Here is a 16,813-nt window from a genome sequence, read left to right as displayed (position 1 = left end):
TTTTATTTAATTTTAGGATGCTTTTGATAAAATAAAAGTTAAGTCATATTAATTATAACAAAAAATAAAATAACAGTATGGGGGAATTTCAAAGGTGTTCAGAGCTTTTTAAATTTTCTTTTAAGAACACATGACAGAATGGTCAAAGGAAATAACCCTTAATTTTTAAGTGATCAAAGTTTAGAGTCCAACAGTATCTGCTCTGGTGATCTCCCACAAGAAGGGAAATCAGACTTGTCTCAACCGGAAGAAACCAAACATTTATCACTTAACTCTTGACCTGGTCTGACTCGCTACATGCTGATAAAAATCCTTCTACAGCCTTGCAAAATGCCCTGAAACCCAGATTACCTAATGTAATCTAGATCAAGACGAATCAGGTGCCATTTTTACTCTCAAAACGATTCTCACAGAATGTAGAAGCATTTATATCCCTTTAGAACACCTTAAAACCCTCATTTATCTTCCAGTGAAGAGAATATGGTCTAACATTGCTCTGACTAAAATTTGGGTCTTTTTGAAATGATTCATTTGGAATTGTGAAATAGGCATGACACTGTGCTACTGAATCTCCAGAATCCTAATTTTCCTGCCACAGCCAATAAAATTAGTTGCAGCACAAACCAGCCAGGCAAATTAGAATGCTTCACAGCTTTCAAATTCAGAAGAATCAAAATTTATACAGCTAGGAATCTGAATCAAGATTTAAATTATGGACCAATCTTTCATACTAGTTATATTCAGTGCTATACATGTATCAGTCACCTGGTGCCTCTGGTGATTAAAGGGCAACTTGAAGAAAGATGTCTGGGCTAGTTAACTTTTTTAGTTAACTTGCACATAGATTTATAAATTACATGTGAAAGTGCCTAATACAAGTTAAGCGCTTCATGAATATTTATTGAGTATGAGCTTGATCATTAGCTATTATTATTATTATAAATATTGAAAAGCTAGCAACATCTCTAAGTAATTTCTCAGTTTTTTAAGGAAACATTCTCATCTATGCTCATAAATGAACTAAACAAGTATCCCTAGGATTCAGCATTTGGTTTTTTCATTTGTTTTGTTTTTTTTATTTTGTGGGTTTTTTGTTTTGTTTTTCAGAGTTTTTCAAAAGTTTTTATTTTAATTCCAATTAGTTAACATACAGTGTTGTATTAGTTACAGGTGTACAATACAGTGATTCAAAACTTCCATACATCACCCTGTGCTCATCATGACAAGTGCCCTCCTTAATCCCCATCACCCATTTTACCCATCTCATACCCCCTCCCCTCTGGTAACCATCAGTTTTTTCTCTATAGTTAAGAGTTTATTTCTTGATGTGTCTCTTTCTTGTGTTTTTCCTTTTGCTTGTTTTGTTTCTTAAATTTCACATATAAGTCACTGATCATATGGTATTTGTCTTTCTCTAACTGAATTATTTTGCTTAGGATTATACTACTTCTATTCATGTTGTTGCAAATGGTAAGAGCTCATTCTTTTTTATGGCTGAATAATACTCCATTGTGTGTGTGTGTGTGTGTGTGTGTGTGTGTGTGTGTGTGTGTGTGTATGCATGCTTCCATATCATGGCTATTGTAAATAATGCTGCTGTAAACATAGGGGTGCATGTATGGATTTTTGAATACCTTAAAAGAACAGTACGCTAATCTAAGATCAAACCTGTGTTTTCATCTATTTGAATAGTGCTTCTCAAATTACCTCTGGTGGAGGGTCAAGTTTTTATTTTTCCTCCCATGTATCAAAGATTAATACTTTTATAAAGTATAATAAAAATAAAATTAAGGAAAATATATGCAAAATAGAAGTCAAAAAAATATTACATTCAGCAGACATTATATTATTTGAGTAAGTTGCTATTAGCTGTCTAAATACTTATTCTTGATTTCTAGATTTACTTGTTACAGACCAGTAAAAAACAGTCTATGAATGTGCACTGGTCGCTGGACCACACTTTGAGTTATCACTGTATTAAAAGACTCCTGCCTTGAATTACACAATTCATTAAAGAAATCTGTGTCATGTAATCGAAATTAAAGTGCTATTTCAAGGTTTAAAACAAACCCCTAAAAGCAGGCATAGTCAAAACTATTAAGTAACAAGGCTTTTTCTGTGCTCCTCGTTTTTTTCACTTAGCAATCATTAGCCCCTCAAACCTTCCCTTTCTTTTTCTTCCTCCTTATCAAAACTATCATTTGTAGAAGGTTTTCTAGTTATGACAGAAGTGGATATCAATTCTCTTATCAGATTTGCAAAACAATTCTGTGAGACGGATTTTCTAATCAAAAGGCTCAGATCTATTGACTTGCCTAATGTCTCTTAACCAATACGGAATGAGGGGAAGGAAGAAGACTCAAGCTCAGCTCTTTAAATGTTCATTTCTTTCATACATAATCTATCCAACCACCTACCAAGTATTTATTGAGAACCTACAATGTACTAGGCATTGTTGTAGGCCCTGGGAATATAAGAATGAGTAAGAGTGATACAAATCCACATTTTCATGGAGCATATTATAGTCTTTGGGGCCTGATGGGAATGGTGGTGATGGCATGTGGTGAAGACAATAAGCAAGCTAATTACATGAAAGATATATTATATGGTGATTAAGTGCTTTGGAGAAAAATACAAGGAAAAGGAGAAAGAGAACATCAGAAGCTGAAGGATGAAATTTTAAATAGGATAACTTGAAAGCAAAGCCCTTTCATGAGGGAATGGACTATGTAAAAAAACTAGGAAAGGACATGCTAGGCAGAAGAACAGGCAGTGCAAAAGTCCTGGGGTAGGACTGTCACTATTGGGGTCAAGGATTAGCAAGGAGGCCAATGTGCTTTCAGCAGAAAGAACAAAAAAGAGAGTACTAGAAGATGTAGTTACAGAAGGAGCTAGGAGAGAACATATAAATGCTTATAGGCCATTATAAGGACTTTGGATCTTCCTCTGAGATAGGAAGTCATTAAAGATTTCTGAGCAGAGGAATGCCATGATTTTTTCTTTCTTTTTTCTTTTTTTTAGAAACAGCTTTATCCATTCCTGAGTAAAACTCTTCAGACTACAGGGATAGAGGGAACATTCCTCATTATCAGGAATGCCACGATTTAACTCAAATTTGAATGCAATCACTCTGTGTGCTGTGTTAAGAAGAGAATGTGGGACAAGGGTAGAAGCGCAAAGACCAGTTAGGACGGCACTGTATTAAACCAGGAAGGAGAAGATGGTGGCTAGGAGCAGGGTGATAGCAGCTATATTTTGAAGACAGCTGACTGCACAGACAAATGATGCAGGGTAGGAGGGAAAAACAGAAATCAAGGATAACTTTCCCCAGTTTGGGTCAGTTAATTAGAAAGAGAAAGTTGCCATTTATGGAGATAGAAAAGATTGTGGAAGCATAAGCATATCAGAAGCTTAATTTTGAACATATCAAATCTCAGACACTAATAAGGCATCCAAGTGGTAATGTCTGGAGGAAGGAAATCAGAGAAGAGGCTGAAATTATCTTTTTTTCTATTTATATTCTGAAGTCATCAGGATAGGCAGAGTATTTAAACAGAATGAATGAAGTCACCAAGAGAGTAAGTACAGAGAGAGAAAAATTCTAAGGACTAAGCCCTGGGAGGTATTCTGATGCTTAGAGACTGGGAAGAAAAGATGGCAACAGGAGACCGAGAAGGACTGGGTACTTAGGAGGAAAACCAGAAGAGTATTGTGTCCTGGAAAATCAATAAAAAAAGATGAGGAGAGAAACCGTATCAAGTGCTGTTCACAGGTTGAGTACTATGAGTGCTGGGAACTGACCACTGGATTTAGCAACGTAGAGGTCATTGGAACTTGATCAGAGTAGTGTGATGCGGCAAATAAGTGAAAGCCTAACTGGAAAAGATTAAGAAGAGTATAGAACAGGGAGGAGGTGAACTGAGAGAGGGGAGACAGGAGAGAAAAGAGAGGAGAAAGAGGGGTGGGGCACAACGAGCAGACAAGAAAGGATACGAATGTATGCAAAAAGGAAGAGAGAAACTGGGAGACAAAATGACCATAATTCTTGAGGCATTCTGCAATAATGTGAAGAAAAGAAATGCAATAATAATTGGAAGGTAAAAGAGTGATGTGAGAGTCAAGAAGAATCTTTATTAAGAGGGAAGAATTAATAGCATATTTGTATGTTGATGAATGATCTTCTAGAGAGGGAAACATTAATGCAGGAGAGGAGAACTGCTGTAGTAAGAACCCTGAGTAGGTGACAGGGAATGGGATGGAGAGGAAATGTTGGCCTATGGGAAGAGCAGGAGCAAGTTCACCCATAATAATGGGAGGGAAGCAAAGTACAGACACAGAGGTAGGAGGGGTAAGGGGTAAGGGGTAGGAGGGGTATGTTCTTACACCCCTCAGTTGCTTTGGCTTGAATGTTTCATAAGCTAAGTTTTGTTTGATGTGCTTGGGGATGATGTTAGTACGGAAGCAAGCATAAATTCATAACCGAAGTGTATTCTTTGGAAGAGCCTAGATCATCATGGCATAGTTTGTGCCATGGCACATAGGAATTTATGGAAGTTCTTTTTTTTTTTAATATTTTATTTATTTATTCGACAGGATAGAGACAGCCAGCGAGAGAGGGAACACAAGCAGGGGGAGTGGGAGAGGAAGAAGCAGGCTCATAGTGGAGGAGCCTGATGTGGGGCTCGATCCCATAATGCCGGGATCACGCCCTGAGCCGAAGGCAGACGCTTAACTGCTGTGCCACCCAGGCGCCCCTATGGAAGTTCTTCTGACTGCTTCTACTTTCTCAGTGAAATAGGAAGCAAAGCAAGGTAATGAGCTGAAGGTGAGGAAGGGGTGTTAGATCTATGAGAAGGTGTAGGAATGAAATTCTCACTTAGGAGAGTGGGAGAATGACCAGATAAAGAGGAAGATGTAGTGTGGTTGCTGGGCTAGTACTGGTGAATGATCCAGAACTGACTGGACAGCTGTTGTCTCTCTTCGCCCAGGGTCTGCCGTCTCCATCCTTCTACACCGTGTCACACATCCCCCATCCTCCTTCACAAAGCGCCAAAGAAACTGATAAAAATGACTCTAAAATGAGACTGGTTGAACACTTAAGATGTCTAAAAGGCAAGACAAGAAATAAAATTAAATGTCAAAGTATAAGAGAAAAGAAAGTTTATCTTAGGGGAATGGGAGAGTGTGGGTCATACCTAGAAATCCAAATATAAAATTAAGCAACTATATTTTGGTAAAGCCAAACATGTCTTTTAGCTGGTTTTAAGCTGCTAATTTGAGACTCCTGGTGTATTATTAAAAAGTCAGGAGAGTTTGCATTTAATAGGCATTAAAGGCTTTAAAGGAATGCTCTAATTCACTGATTTCAAAAGTGTAGTCTGAGGACCCCTAATGGGGATCCACAAGTCACACCATTTTTATAATAACAATAGATTACTTTCTTTTTTAAAATTCTCATTCTCTCTTAAGAGGCTACATGAGACATACACGAAATATGTCACAACAGATTGCTGAGGGTGCCAGGAGAGCCAGCTGTTGTCCATTAAGCCTGACTTTAAAGAAATTTGCAAAAGGTAAAACTATATCATTCTTGTCACTAATTTTTTGTTTTGGAAAGAATTGTTTTTCATAAAATATTTATGTTAACGTGTAGCAGGTTTGCTATTTTAAAATGAATATTTAATTTTTTTCTCAATTTTAATCATGAGTACAATAAATATCCACAGATATAACCCCTCACAAACAAAAAGCTCTTTGGGGCTCCTGGATAATTTTTAAGAGTGTTAAAGCGGTCCTGAGACCAAAAGTTTGAAAACTGATGCTCTAACCACAGAATTCCTACAGTATCCTAATAAACAAAGAAAACTTACAAAATAGAGGAGAAGTTGTGGAAAGTGGTGATTGCCTATAATTTACAGGTAGCTCTCTAATCTGTTTAACCATTAGGCTGGCTGTGCCTATTCCATTTTTGTTTGGGATAGGCTGGTGATGGGTAGTAAGGAGGGCACGTGTTGCATGTTGCATGTTGCATGGTGCAATGGGTGTTATATGCAACTAATGAAGCATCGAGCTTTACATCAGAAACCAGGGATGTACTGTATGGTGACTAACATAATATTTAAAAAAATGCAAAAACTCATATATGTAGGATGAGACCTGCAAATTTTATAAGGTTTATTCCCCTTAGTTTAAATTCCTTTGAAAATCTAATTAAAAACTGAAAAGCTGACATGAAAATTCAGAACATTACTCAATTTAAAATATGTATCAGCATCATTCACACAGGAGAAAGAATACCGTAAATAAGCTCAAAATTGTTCAAAAGAGTTCACCAGTGAAATCTGGTGGTTTTTTTTAAAAAAAATTATTGATTATGCATTCTGTAATACACTGTCTCTGCCATTATTGATGTTTAAGCTTTATGCACAAACTATGCCATGATGATCTAGGCTCTTCCAAAGAATACACTTCAGTTATGAATTTATGCTTGCTTCTGTACTAACATCATCCCCAAGCACATCAAACAAAACTTAGCTTATGAAACATTCAAGCCAAAGCAACTGAGGGGTGCAAGAACATTTGCCTGGTGCATCAGACAAAAAGCTAAGAAAATTTAGTTCTCAAGTTATTTTTGAAACACTATCAGTGCATTTTCCAGGAAACCGAAGAACACACTATGACAAAGAACTTCCTTGCCATCTCCCAACCCAGGATATTCTGACATAAGGAAGCACTCTTGAGACACATCAAGGCCAAATGGCTTAAGGATTTATGTCAGGGAATATTTTTTTTAATGATTTGATTCTTAAATGAGTCAACAAAAACTTCAAACACTTAAAAAATTAATTCAACACCATAAAAAACCTGATTACACTAACAACTGGATAAATAAAGCCAAACTTTTTAGGTCCAATTCAATTTGCATATAATCACATTTGCTGAAACCACTGGCTATGATAGGTCTCCCATATGGTAACATAAAGTTAGTAGGCATAAGAAATTAAGTGTCAACTGTGGGGATAAATAGAACTGAAAAGATTTATAATTGATACTGAACTAATAAGCAGAGGTAAGTTTAGGATTCTTATGAAATCTTAGGAAAGTAACATATCAAAAATGAAGAACTGAGTAATTTTGGAGGTATTTAAGAAAAGCAAAACAAGGGAATATTTAGATACAAGATTTCTCCTGGATACAAATAAAATTTCTGAAACATTTTGGGACAGAATGCCTTCCTTCTCAGTGCCTAGGAAAAGATCAAAACTACTTAAACTTTATAAATTTCAGGGTAAGTGGAGAAAGAAAATTTTAAGTAATGATTTCAAAAATTTCTTATTAATCCCTTTATGTGTCCCTAATGTCAAAGAAAAAGCTAAATTCAAAATTCCTAAATGAAATGCTTTATATCATGAAATTCTGAAATAATTTTTGGTTCTATTGAATTATCTTTCACTCAGAGCCTCACATGGCAAAAAAACTGTACTATAACAAAATTTCTCCTCTGCCTTTAATAATAATTCAAATCACACAATCTTCCTCAATTACATATTTTTTTCAGTTATTCGGCAATTCTCACAACAGCAGGGGTCGCAATGTACTAGGTAAATGTTTCAGGATACGCGAGAAGGGGATTAAATGGTCAGATAGCACAGCTTTATTAGAACCTGAAAGATTCATGATTTATTGTACTCTAGTTAAAATAATCTCTCATTAAGTATAACAAGATTTTTCAATTATGGGGTCCCCAAATAATAACAAAGAAAACCTACTTAAAATCTGATAGCACTTCCAGTTGAAAAAGCATCCCTTAAAAATCACTTCCGAAAAGTTCTACCACATGTATAGCCCTACAAAAGTAGTTTTACATTTTTTGCATCTTTTAAAAAATAAGCAATTTGTAGATATAAAATAGGTAATTCTTTAATTCAGTCATCAACTCGAAAATATATTAAACTGAATTTCTAAGGAAAAAAAAGCCAAACTGTCTACTCATATTCTACTCTATGCTCTTTAATTCCTTCTCCATGACTACAATGAAGAAAATGTACCCCAAATTCTTCAAATATTTGATTTACAAAAGGTTTTTTTCCACTTAAAAAAATTTCAATTCCATGGAATCACTCCAATCACTACTTGCCAAGAATAACCTAGAAATATTTAGATTATCTACTGTACAACACATAAAAAATCCAGCAGAGACAGTGACTGATATTTCTGAAGATGTGATGGGAAAGAAGTCCAATCACTTTCTCATAGTTCAATGTTTTCCAAATGAATGTTAAATCAATCAGAGAACATAAAATCAATGAGTCGGTCATAAGCAGGATAAAAAAAGAATAGAAAATAATAGAAAATATAGTTCATTGCACATAGAAATGGTAAATACTGCTTTGTGAACATTCAAAAAATTAATATGTTAAAATCTGTAATATATAATAAAAATATAATGTATATTAATATGCACATATGGATATATGCACATGCATATCACATTACACATGTGAGTACTAGATTGTAGTATAAACTATACTACAGATGGCGATAAAAGATGTTTGAAAGTCACTGCTCTATACTAATTATATCCTATCCCTTTAAAATCTACGCTCTCTGTAATGCTTCCTTACTACAACTTCTATATAATCGCAGTGGCCAAATACCAGAGATATTAAATATATCACTGAATTACTCAATTGAGAAGTTTAGTTTATCGTGTTAGGAGTTAATGATTTAATTTTCCACATAAGTAACATATACATTAACAAGTGTAAAAATGACTATTTTTAACCATTTATCAGGAAATCATTTATACACTAAATGCAATTTCTTCGGACACAACAGATTGAACAATCAAGCAAAATAGGTTTCTTCACAGTCAAAAGAAATGTTCCCAAGTCCATGCAAGAAATCTTACTAGGAGGAGTAATGTAACTGGGAAGAAAACCCTTTGAGCATTCATTTGGAATTAATTTTTAACAAAATATACAGTTCAAATAAGCTCAGTTGTCAGTTTCCAAGCCCACAGGAGATTAGAAATCTATCATTAGAGGAGAGGAAAACTGCTGCTATCGAACTGCTGCTGGTAGAGGAGAAATGAGAAGCAACAGCTATAAATAAGAGGGGAAAACAGAAAACCTGTATATAAAAATTAAAAATACACGGAATTTTGGGACCATTTAGCAAGGGGAACTACTCGAGCACAGTAATATTTACACGCCTGTATAATAAATTATCTTCAAAATTACAAACACCAATCAATGATTTAAAAAACAGTCACAACTAAGACTCATAAAAGCACTTGAACCCAGGTATTCTGGCTCCAAAGCCCATGGTATTCACCTACACTATACTTCTCAATAAAAATTCAAATTATGTTTATGGTATTAAAGTACATTTAAGAAACTATTTATGAAAAGAAAGATGTAATCAATTTTAAAGACCTTTGCTAACAGACACATGAAAAAATGTTCAAAATCATTAGCCATGAGGGAAATTCAAATCAAAACCACATTGAGATACCACCTTACACCAGTTAGAATGGCAAAAATTGACAAGGCAAGAAACAACAATTGTTGGAGAGGATGTGGAGAAAGGGATCCCTCCTACGTTGTTGGTGGGAATGCAAGTTGGTACAGCCATTCTGGAAAACAGTGTGGAGGTCCCTTAAAAAGTTAAAAATTGAGCTACCCTATGATCCAGCCATTGCACTATTGGGTATTTACCCCAAAGATACAGACGTAGTGAAGAGAAGGGCCATACACACCCCAATGTTCATAGCAGCTCTGTCCACAATAGCTAAATCGTGGAAGGAGCCGAGATACCCTTCAACAGATGACTGGATTAAGAAGATGTGGTCCATATATACAATGGAATATTACTCAGCTATCAAAAAGAACGATTTCTCAACATTTGCTGCAACATGGACAGCACTGGAGGAGATAATGCTAAGTGAAATAAGTCAAGCAGAGAAAGACAATTATCATATGGTTTCTCTCATCTATGGAACATAAGAACTAGGAAGATTGGTAGGAGAAGAAAGGGATAAAGAAAGGAGGGGGTAATCAGAAGGGGGAATAAAGCATGAGAGACTATGGACTCTGAGAAACAAACTGAGGGCTTCAGAGGGGAGGGGGTAGGGGAATGGGATAGGCTGGTGATGGGTAGTAAGGAGGGCACATATTGCATGGTGCACTGGGTGTTATATGCAACTAATGAATCATGGAACTTTACATCAAAAACCAGGGATGTACTGTATGGTGACTAACAGAATATAATAAAAAAAATTAAAAAAAAAATAAAGAGCTTTATGTAAAATGATTAAAACCCTTAATGGTATAAGCCAAGAAAACTTACCTATCAAAAAGACCCATTCCTGGATAGCTACAGTTTGTATTCTTTTTTTTTTAAATTTTTATTTTTTTATAATTTTTTATATTATGTTAGTCGCCATACAGTACATCCTTAGTTTTTGATGTAGTGTTCCATGATTCATTATTTACAGTTTGTATTCTATATAATTTCTCGTATTTATAATTTCTTAACATTTACTGTACTCTCATTTAACCTTTCCCTACTAATATGCACTATTTTCTATATACTGAAGATGAGAATATTGACATATAGGTTAAATAATTTGTACAACAGCACATAGCTAATAACTGATGAAGCCAATATTCAAAGTCATATAGTCTGGCTTCAGAATTCTAGCTTTTAATCAATGTGCTCTGTGCTACTACAGTTGCTTGATACACTACATATGGTAGTATTGCTATAATGTCTCGGGATGTATTTTTTTAAGTGATTCTGGTAATCCTGGAAACCCAGTTAAAATAAAATTCAGGGGCACCTAGCTGGCTCAGTAGAGTGTGCGACTCTTGATCTCAGGGTTGTGAATTCAAACCTCACGGTGGGTGTAGAGATTACTTAAAAATAAAAAATCTTTAAAAAAAATAAAAATTCAGAAAAACTGGAAAATACCTTTCAGGATTGTTGCTTGCTCACCAGCGTTCCAGTTCTAATCCTTCCAAGCATGTGCCCACCCCCTTAAAGCTCAGCATGGCCATATGACTTGCGGTTATCATTGGAAATATAAACAAAAATTATATTTGTCACTTCAGAATGGAAGCCTTCAAGAGAAGCTTGCCAATCTCCATTTTCTCTTTCCTCCTTCCCTGGTGCCATGTGGCCTGGAGGTTCTGTTAGTCTTGGTCTCTGATGGTGCTAACACGGACCACCACTTTCTACTCACTCATTACGGGTATATGAGTAAGAAGTAAACATTTGATGTATTTTTGAGGTTGTTTATTAACAATCATATAGCCTTGCCTTCCACTAATAAATCTGATAGGTTTTTCCTGGGAAGTGATGAATAAAAGGGCCATTTTTGTGCCATGATAAATACAAACAATTATAAAGTCTACAAAATGGTTAAGTTCTAAAAATTCATATTGAAATCAGTTACTTGGAATTTGGAACATTTTTTTTTCCATAGGCTCACCTTATAAAAGGCCTACAGAAGCTCATTTAACTCATAATTTATTTTTTTTGTTTTTTTTTCATTTATTTTATTGTTTTCATCCTAAGTGTAGTCTTTAATCCCATCATCTGTTTCACCCATCCCCCCCACCCACCTTCCCTCTGGTAACCATAGGTTTGCACTCTATAGTTAAGAGTCTTGTTTCTTGGTTTGGCTCTCTTTTTTCTTTGCTTGTTTTGTTTCTTAAATTCCACATATGAGTGAAATCATATGGTATTTGTCCTCTTCTTCTTCTTTTTAATATTTTTTATTATATTATGTTAGTCACCATACAGTAAGTACATCCCTGGTTTTTGATGTAAAGTTCGATCATTCATTAGCTGCGTATAACACCCAGTGCACCATGCAATACGTGCCCTCCCCACCACCCATCACCAGCCTATCCCATTCCCCCACCCGCCTTCCCTCTGAAGAAAGGGATAAAGAAAGGGGGGGTAATTAACTCATAATTTAAATGAAAAAGAGTAGGAAATAGTAGTGCCTTTAAAATTATTAAATTAAAACAACGTGAGATAAATAAATGTAAACCTATAGATATTCTAAATACTTATAGACATTTTGAAGGCACTGTTCTCTAGTATACTTTAATTTCTCTTCCATATGTATATTTTCTCCCTTCCCTTGATCCTGGAGTATCAGCAAATACTCTCTTTTGTTTATTATGTATGACTGCCATTGCTTCCATGGCTTGCAAGTGGAATGAAAATGTGGAACCAAAGAAAGTTATTACGCAAAAGACATAGGAACATTTGAAAAAAAAGAAATTGCTTAAGTTAAAATTCAATGACTTGTGAGCAATGAAAAAGAAGGAGAAAAAAAGACTAGACATATTGAATCTTTCCCTAAACAGAATGATTTCAGAGCCCACTTATTAGTGTTCAGTTAGATCAACGCTGTCATGAGTTTATAAATGATATTGGCTCCTCATATGGCAAAAAGACTGAGTTATAACCAACTTCTCTTTGCTTTTAGTAATTATTCAAATCACAACACCTTTCCATATTTTTTTTTCAATTCATTCTCCATGAAAACTTTTGTGGATATTTTTGTGAGGAGCATTATTTAGCCATCATCTGTTTTATTTCCCATGGAAAGATAAGCCAAGAAGTTACTAAGGTAAGCTAACCATAAACAGCGCCACAGAATCATTTTGCTTTCCATCAGTTTTTACAGATCAGCCAAAAACAGAGGTAAAAACTTCTCAGATTATCCATTTATACTATGTAATGTAAGATCTGAATAATATTAGCTTTTTACTTTCCTTGGTGTAGTAAAATCTGATGCCATAGGACTTTATATTTCAAAGAAAATAATGAAGCAATGCTTTGAAAGAATGACTCCAATGAGGTGACCACTTCTCAGTAGCTCTCATCTCTACCCTATGAAGATTCCAAGGTCATCATTACTTCTCAGTAACAGCCTAAACTATTTTTTATGTATTTACTGAAAAATAAACACATTTTTCCGAATGTTATGTCTTCTTTAGTGGTTTCCTCTTTCCACTTTCATCCTATCAGACAAGTTTCTCTTTTTTAACCCTTACTTCTCCTGAGCTCTAGACCTATGTTCCTTATTTCACCAAACATCTTTGTCTGTGTCTCCAAAATGTCTCAAACTGAATCTATTGCTGACTCCCTCCAACGACTTCCTTCACAAGTCTGTCTTTCTCTTCCTGGCACTAGCATTCTTTTTTTTTTTTTTATTCGTTCATTCATTCATTCATTCATTCATTCATTATTTATTTGACAGAGACAGAGACAGCCAGCGAGAGAGGGAACACAAGCAGGGGGAGTGGGAGAGGAAGAAGCAGGCTCCCAGCAGAGGAGCCCGATGTTGGGCTCGATCCCAGAACGCTGGGATCACTCCCTGAGCCAAAGGCAGACACTTAACGACTGAGCCACCCAGGCGCCCCTGGCACTAGCATTCTAACCATCATTGGGTTTTATGAGTTCTTCCTCCCTCTATCAGTACCCACATTTGAAAAGTAAGCATGTCATATTAAGTCTTCCAATAATATGTACCTCTTTTGCCTCATGCCTGACATACCACCTCCTCCCTATTCCACGTTTTCTGTACTTTTGGTCTTGCTGCTACAACAGACTATGATTCTCATCTTTAGACTCTAGTTCTAGTCCCTCCAATAGAATAATGTCAGATTAATTTCTCCAGAGCAGTACTCTGATTGTGATCCAACTAGATAAAAAACCTGCAATGATTCCCACCATCAATTAAATTAAGTATAACTTCTTAGCATAGCCTTAACCTTCATAATACCACATAGGAGCATAAACCCTTTCTCCCACTATCTTAGTTGTTTTTCCTCATACTGACCTAGCACCACCTGTGCCTTAGATAATGTTGATCACTTTACCTGAAATACTTTCTACAGCCTCTATTCTTCTTCTTTACAAAGATCACCTAGTTAAAAGGACACACCTGTCAATGACCATCTCAAATGGCACTCTGCCTATGAAGTACCAATAAGGGAGTATTCTCTCTTTTGAATCTCAATATATCCACAGATTGAAACATACTTCCCTATAGTGCTTATTAGCACTGTGCTTTGCCATAGATTTTCAACATTTTATTGAATTAAAATAGAACCAAACTTCACACACATCACATGAAAGTAAAAATAAAAAAACCTAGTTTGTCAATAAAAATTTAATATCTATGAGAAGGGCATCTGTACTCAGAGAAAAATAAGTTAGCAATACTTATAGAATGTCCACTTTGATCGAGTAATGATGATGAAGATGGTGGTTGAAAAATGATTATAGCTAATATTTATTAAGAAAATACTATGTGCCAGGTACTATTCTAAGCACTCTATGCAATACCTCATTTAATCTTCAAAAGAACATTAAGTTGGTTATTATTATTATCCCCATTTTACAGATGAGTTTGGGTAACTTGCACAACGTAACATAGTTAGAAGTAAAAATAGTCATAATTCTAATAAGACAGTCTGAACTGAGCTCTAGAAGAGATGAAATAAATATTTTAGGTATTAAATATTATATCTTACATCACAAAATTTACTATTTGTTAACAAAATATGGACTGGGTATCCTGTAAGTAATTTCCCCAAAAACTCTTTTAAATCATTTGTTTTACAAAAGTAGGTCACTGGATACTGAATAAACCAATAGTCTATGAAGTCCTTCAAGACAAGACAAGTATAACTTACTCACCTGCATACACTGAGAATCTGACCTAATACATAATCCTGCCAGATTTATGATAAATAAAGGATCACATGAATTAAATTCAAAGCCCTATCAATTTTGCTTTTTAAGCTTCGTTTCCTTGTTAAATGCATTGTTTTTGTTCCACAAAAGCAATTTTTGAAAGTGCTCCTCAACAGAGTTCCTTCTGCAATGTATAATAATAGTCCTGTGCAATATTTGTGGACTGGCCAATGGGCCAAATGTTCTTGGACTGGCTGATGAAAGGTTTTCCTATTCTGAGAAAAGGAGAAAGAAACAAGTTTCCTTAAAACTTCCTTTATTTTAAGGGGAGTTGGAAAATTAGATTTTTAAATTATAGCTCTGCCTACTCTACTTAATCATGGTCTACTTAATATAACTATACAGTGTAGTTTATTATAGTAGTTAATAGATCCAACTTTGGCAGCAGATACAACTGAGTTTGAATGTGAGCTTTGCCTTTTATCAGTTGTATAAACCTGAGTAAAGATCTCAGACAGTGATTCCATGAGATAACATAAATAAAGCACACAACAAAATGACTGGCACAGTAAGCATTCAATAAATGTTACTACTAATATTATAAAGAAAATACTGATGATATCAATGATAGATGGGGTTCATTGATATTAGAGAGCTAAGAACAAACTTAATTTTTTAAAAAGATTTTATTTATTCATTTGAGAGAGAGAGAGAGAAAGAGAGAGCATGAGTGGGGGCGGGGGAGTGGGGGAAGAGAGGGAAAGGGATAAGCAGACTCCCCTCTGAGTAGGAAGACCAATGCGGGGCTCGATCCCAGAACCCAGAGAGCATGGCCTCAGCTGAAGGCAGACACTTAAATGACTGAGCCACCCAGGCGTCCCAAGAATAAGCTCAATTTTAAATCATTTCCTACTATTCTATTACTGTTGGTAACTGTTAAGAAAAATATTTGAAAACAGGAGAAAGCTACAAAAAAAAAAAAAACAACGAAACTGCAGTACTGAAACAAAGGAACAGAGTCTTAAAAAGATAAGAATTTGCTTTCTAATTAAAAAACAAACAAACAATGGCATTCCACATAGAGCAAAAAAGCAGGTGGACAGGCACTTAGGCATAAAAGAGCTTGTTTAAGGAACTGTATACAGTGTAACATATGTTCAGTATAAACGTAAGTATAAAGTATATTTTGGGGAGTAGCAGGTGCCTATAAAGACAGACATTGAACAGATCATAAAGGATTTTTTAACACTCTTCCAAGAAGCATTAAGTATGAACACAGAGTTAATTCTTGAATCCATCCTTGCTATATAAATATCTTGCTAACAGCTAAAAGAAAACAATGTATTATTAACTGAACCGCCAATACAATATTTTCTAACTCAGGCTACAAAAAATTGCCCTTTTATACTTAATGACAAAAAGGCTGTGGCAATATGTGTGTTCAAAAGCAATATTTTAAAAGTATGGCAGAATATAAGAACTTAAATGATATCCGCTTTTTCAAAAACTGCTGAAGAGAAAATAATTTTTCCTTCTTGCTTCCTTAGTAGTACTTTTATATTTTCACTTTAGTTTCACTTTCATATGGGTAAATGAAGTCAAAGTTAAAAAGTTTCTATTCCATTTCATTCTATGGCACCATGGAAATCCTGGCACATGCCATTTTTCATTAATTCATCTTATTTTTAGTATTAAGTTCACAATCAAAGAACATATACAGAATGGTCTCTACTCAGCAGACTTCGACACAGAGCTCAATTTTCCAATGGTGTTGCAAATTCGAAGCAACACTATCATTAATTTTTAAAAGGCATACCTAGGAGTGCAGTGAGTTTGGGAAGCAGTCCAACTTGTACCATCTTATTCCTCAGTCCTGTGTCAAAGGATAAGTTTAGTAAAAGTCGGAGGGTGATATTCAGCAGGTCTTCATGTTCACAAGGTATCATTTTTACCAGTTTTTCAACGATATCCATTTCCACCTAAGTAATATAATAACACAAATGCAGTGAGGTTCTGTTGTACAATAAGACAAAAAAAGATTACAGATAATAATTTTTTCATTATTTTCTACCCTCATCTATATCTATTT

The 16,813-nt window shown here is 35.1% G+C and overlaps 1 protein-coding gene across 2 annotated transcripts in view; it reads right to left on the bottom strand.

Annotated features, from left to right (window-relative positions):
- The window catches only part of KIFAP3 (kinesin associated protein 3), a 150,670-nt gene that overhangs the window by 77,600 nt on the left and 56,257 nt on the right, over positions 1-16,813 (bottom strand). For both annotated transcript variants that reach the window (XM_045797754.2, XM_045797745.2), the window contains exon 10: positions 16,541-16,703. In XM_045797754.2, the coding sequence (XP_045653710.1) occupies positions 16,541-16,703 (163 nt within the window). The remainder of the gene's footprint in view (positions 1-16,540; positions 16,704-16,813) is intronic.

This window comes from Ursus americanus, chromosome 2, assembly GCF_024610735.1.
Source record: "Ursus americanus isolate L20-20 chromosome 2, mUrsAme1.1.p, whole genome shotgun sequence".
In the NCBI taxonomy this organism is placed as follows: Eukaryota; Metazoa; Chordata; class Mammalia; order Carnivora; family Ursidae; genus Ursus; species Ursus americanus.
The sequence above is the reverse complement of the archived record's forward strand: the minus strand, read 5'-3'. Positions and strand labels throughout refer to the sequence as shown.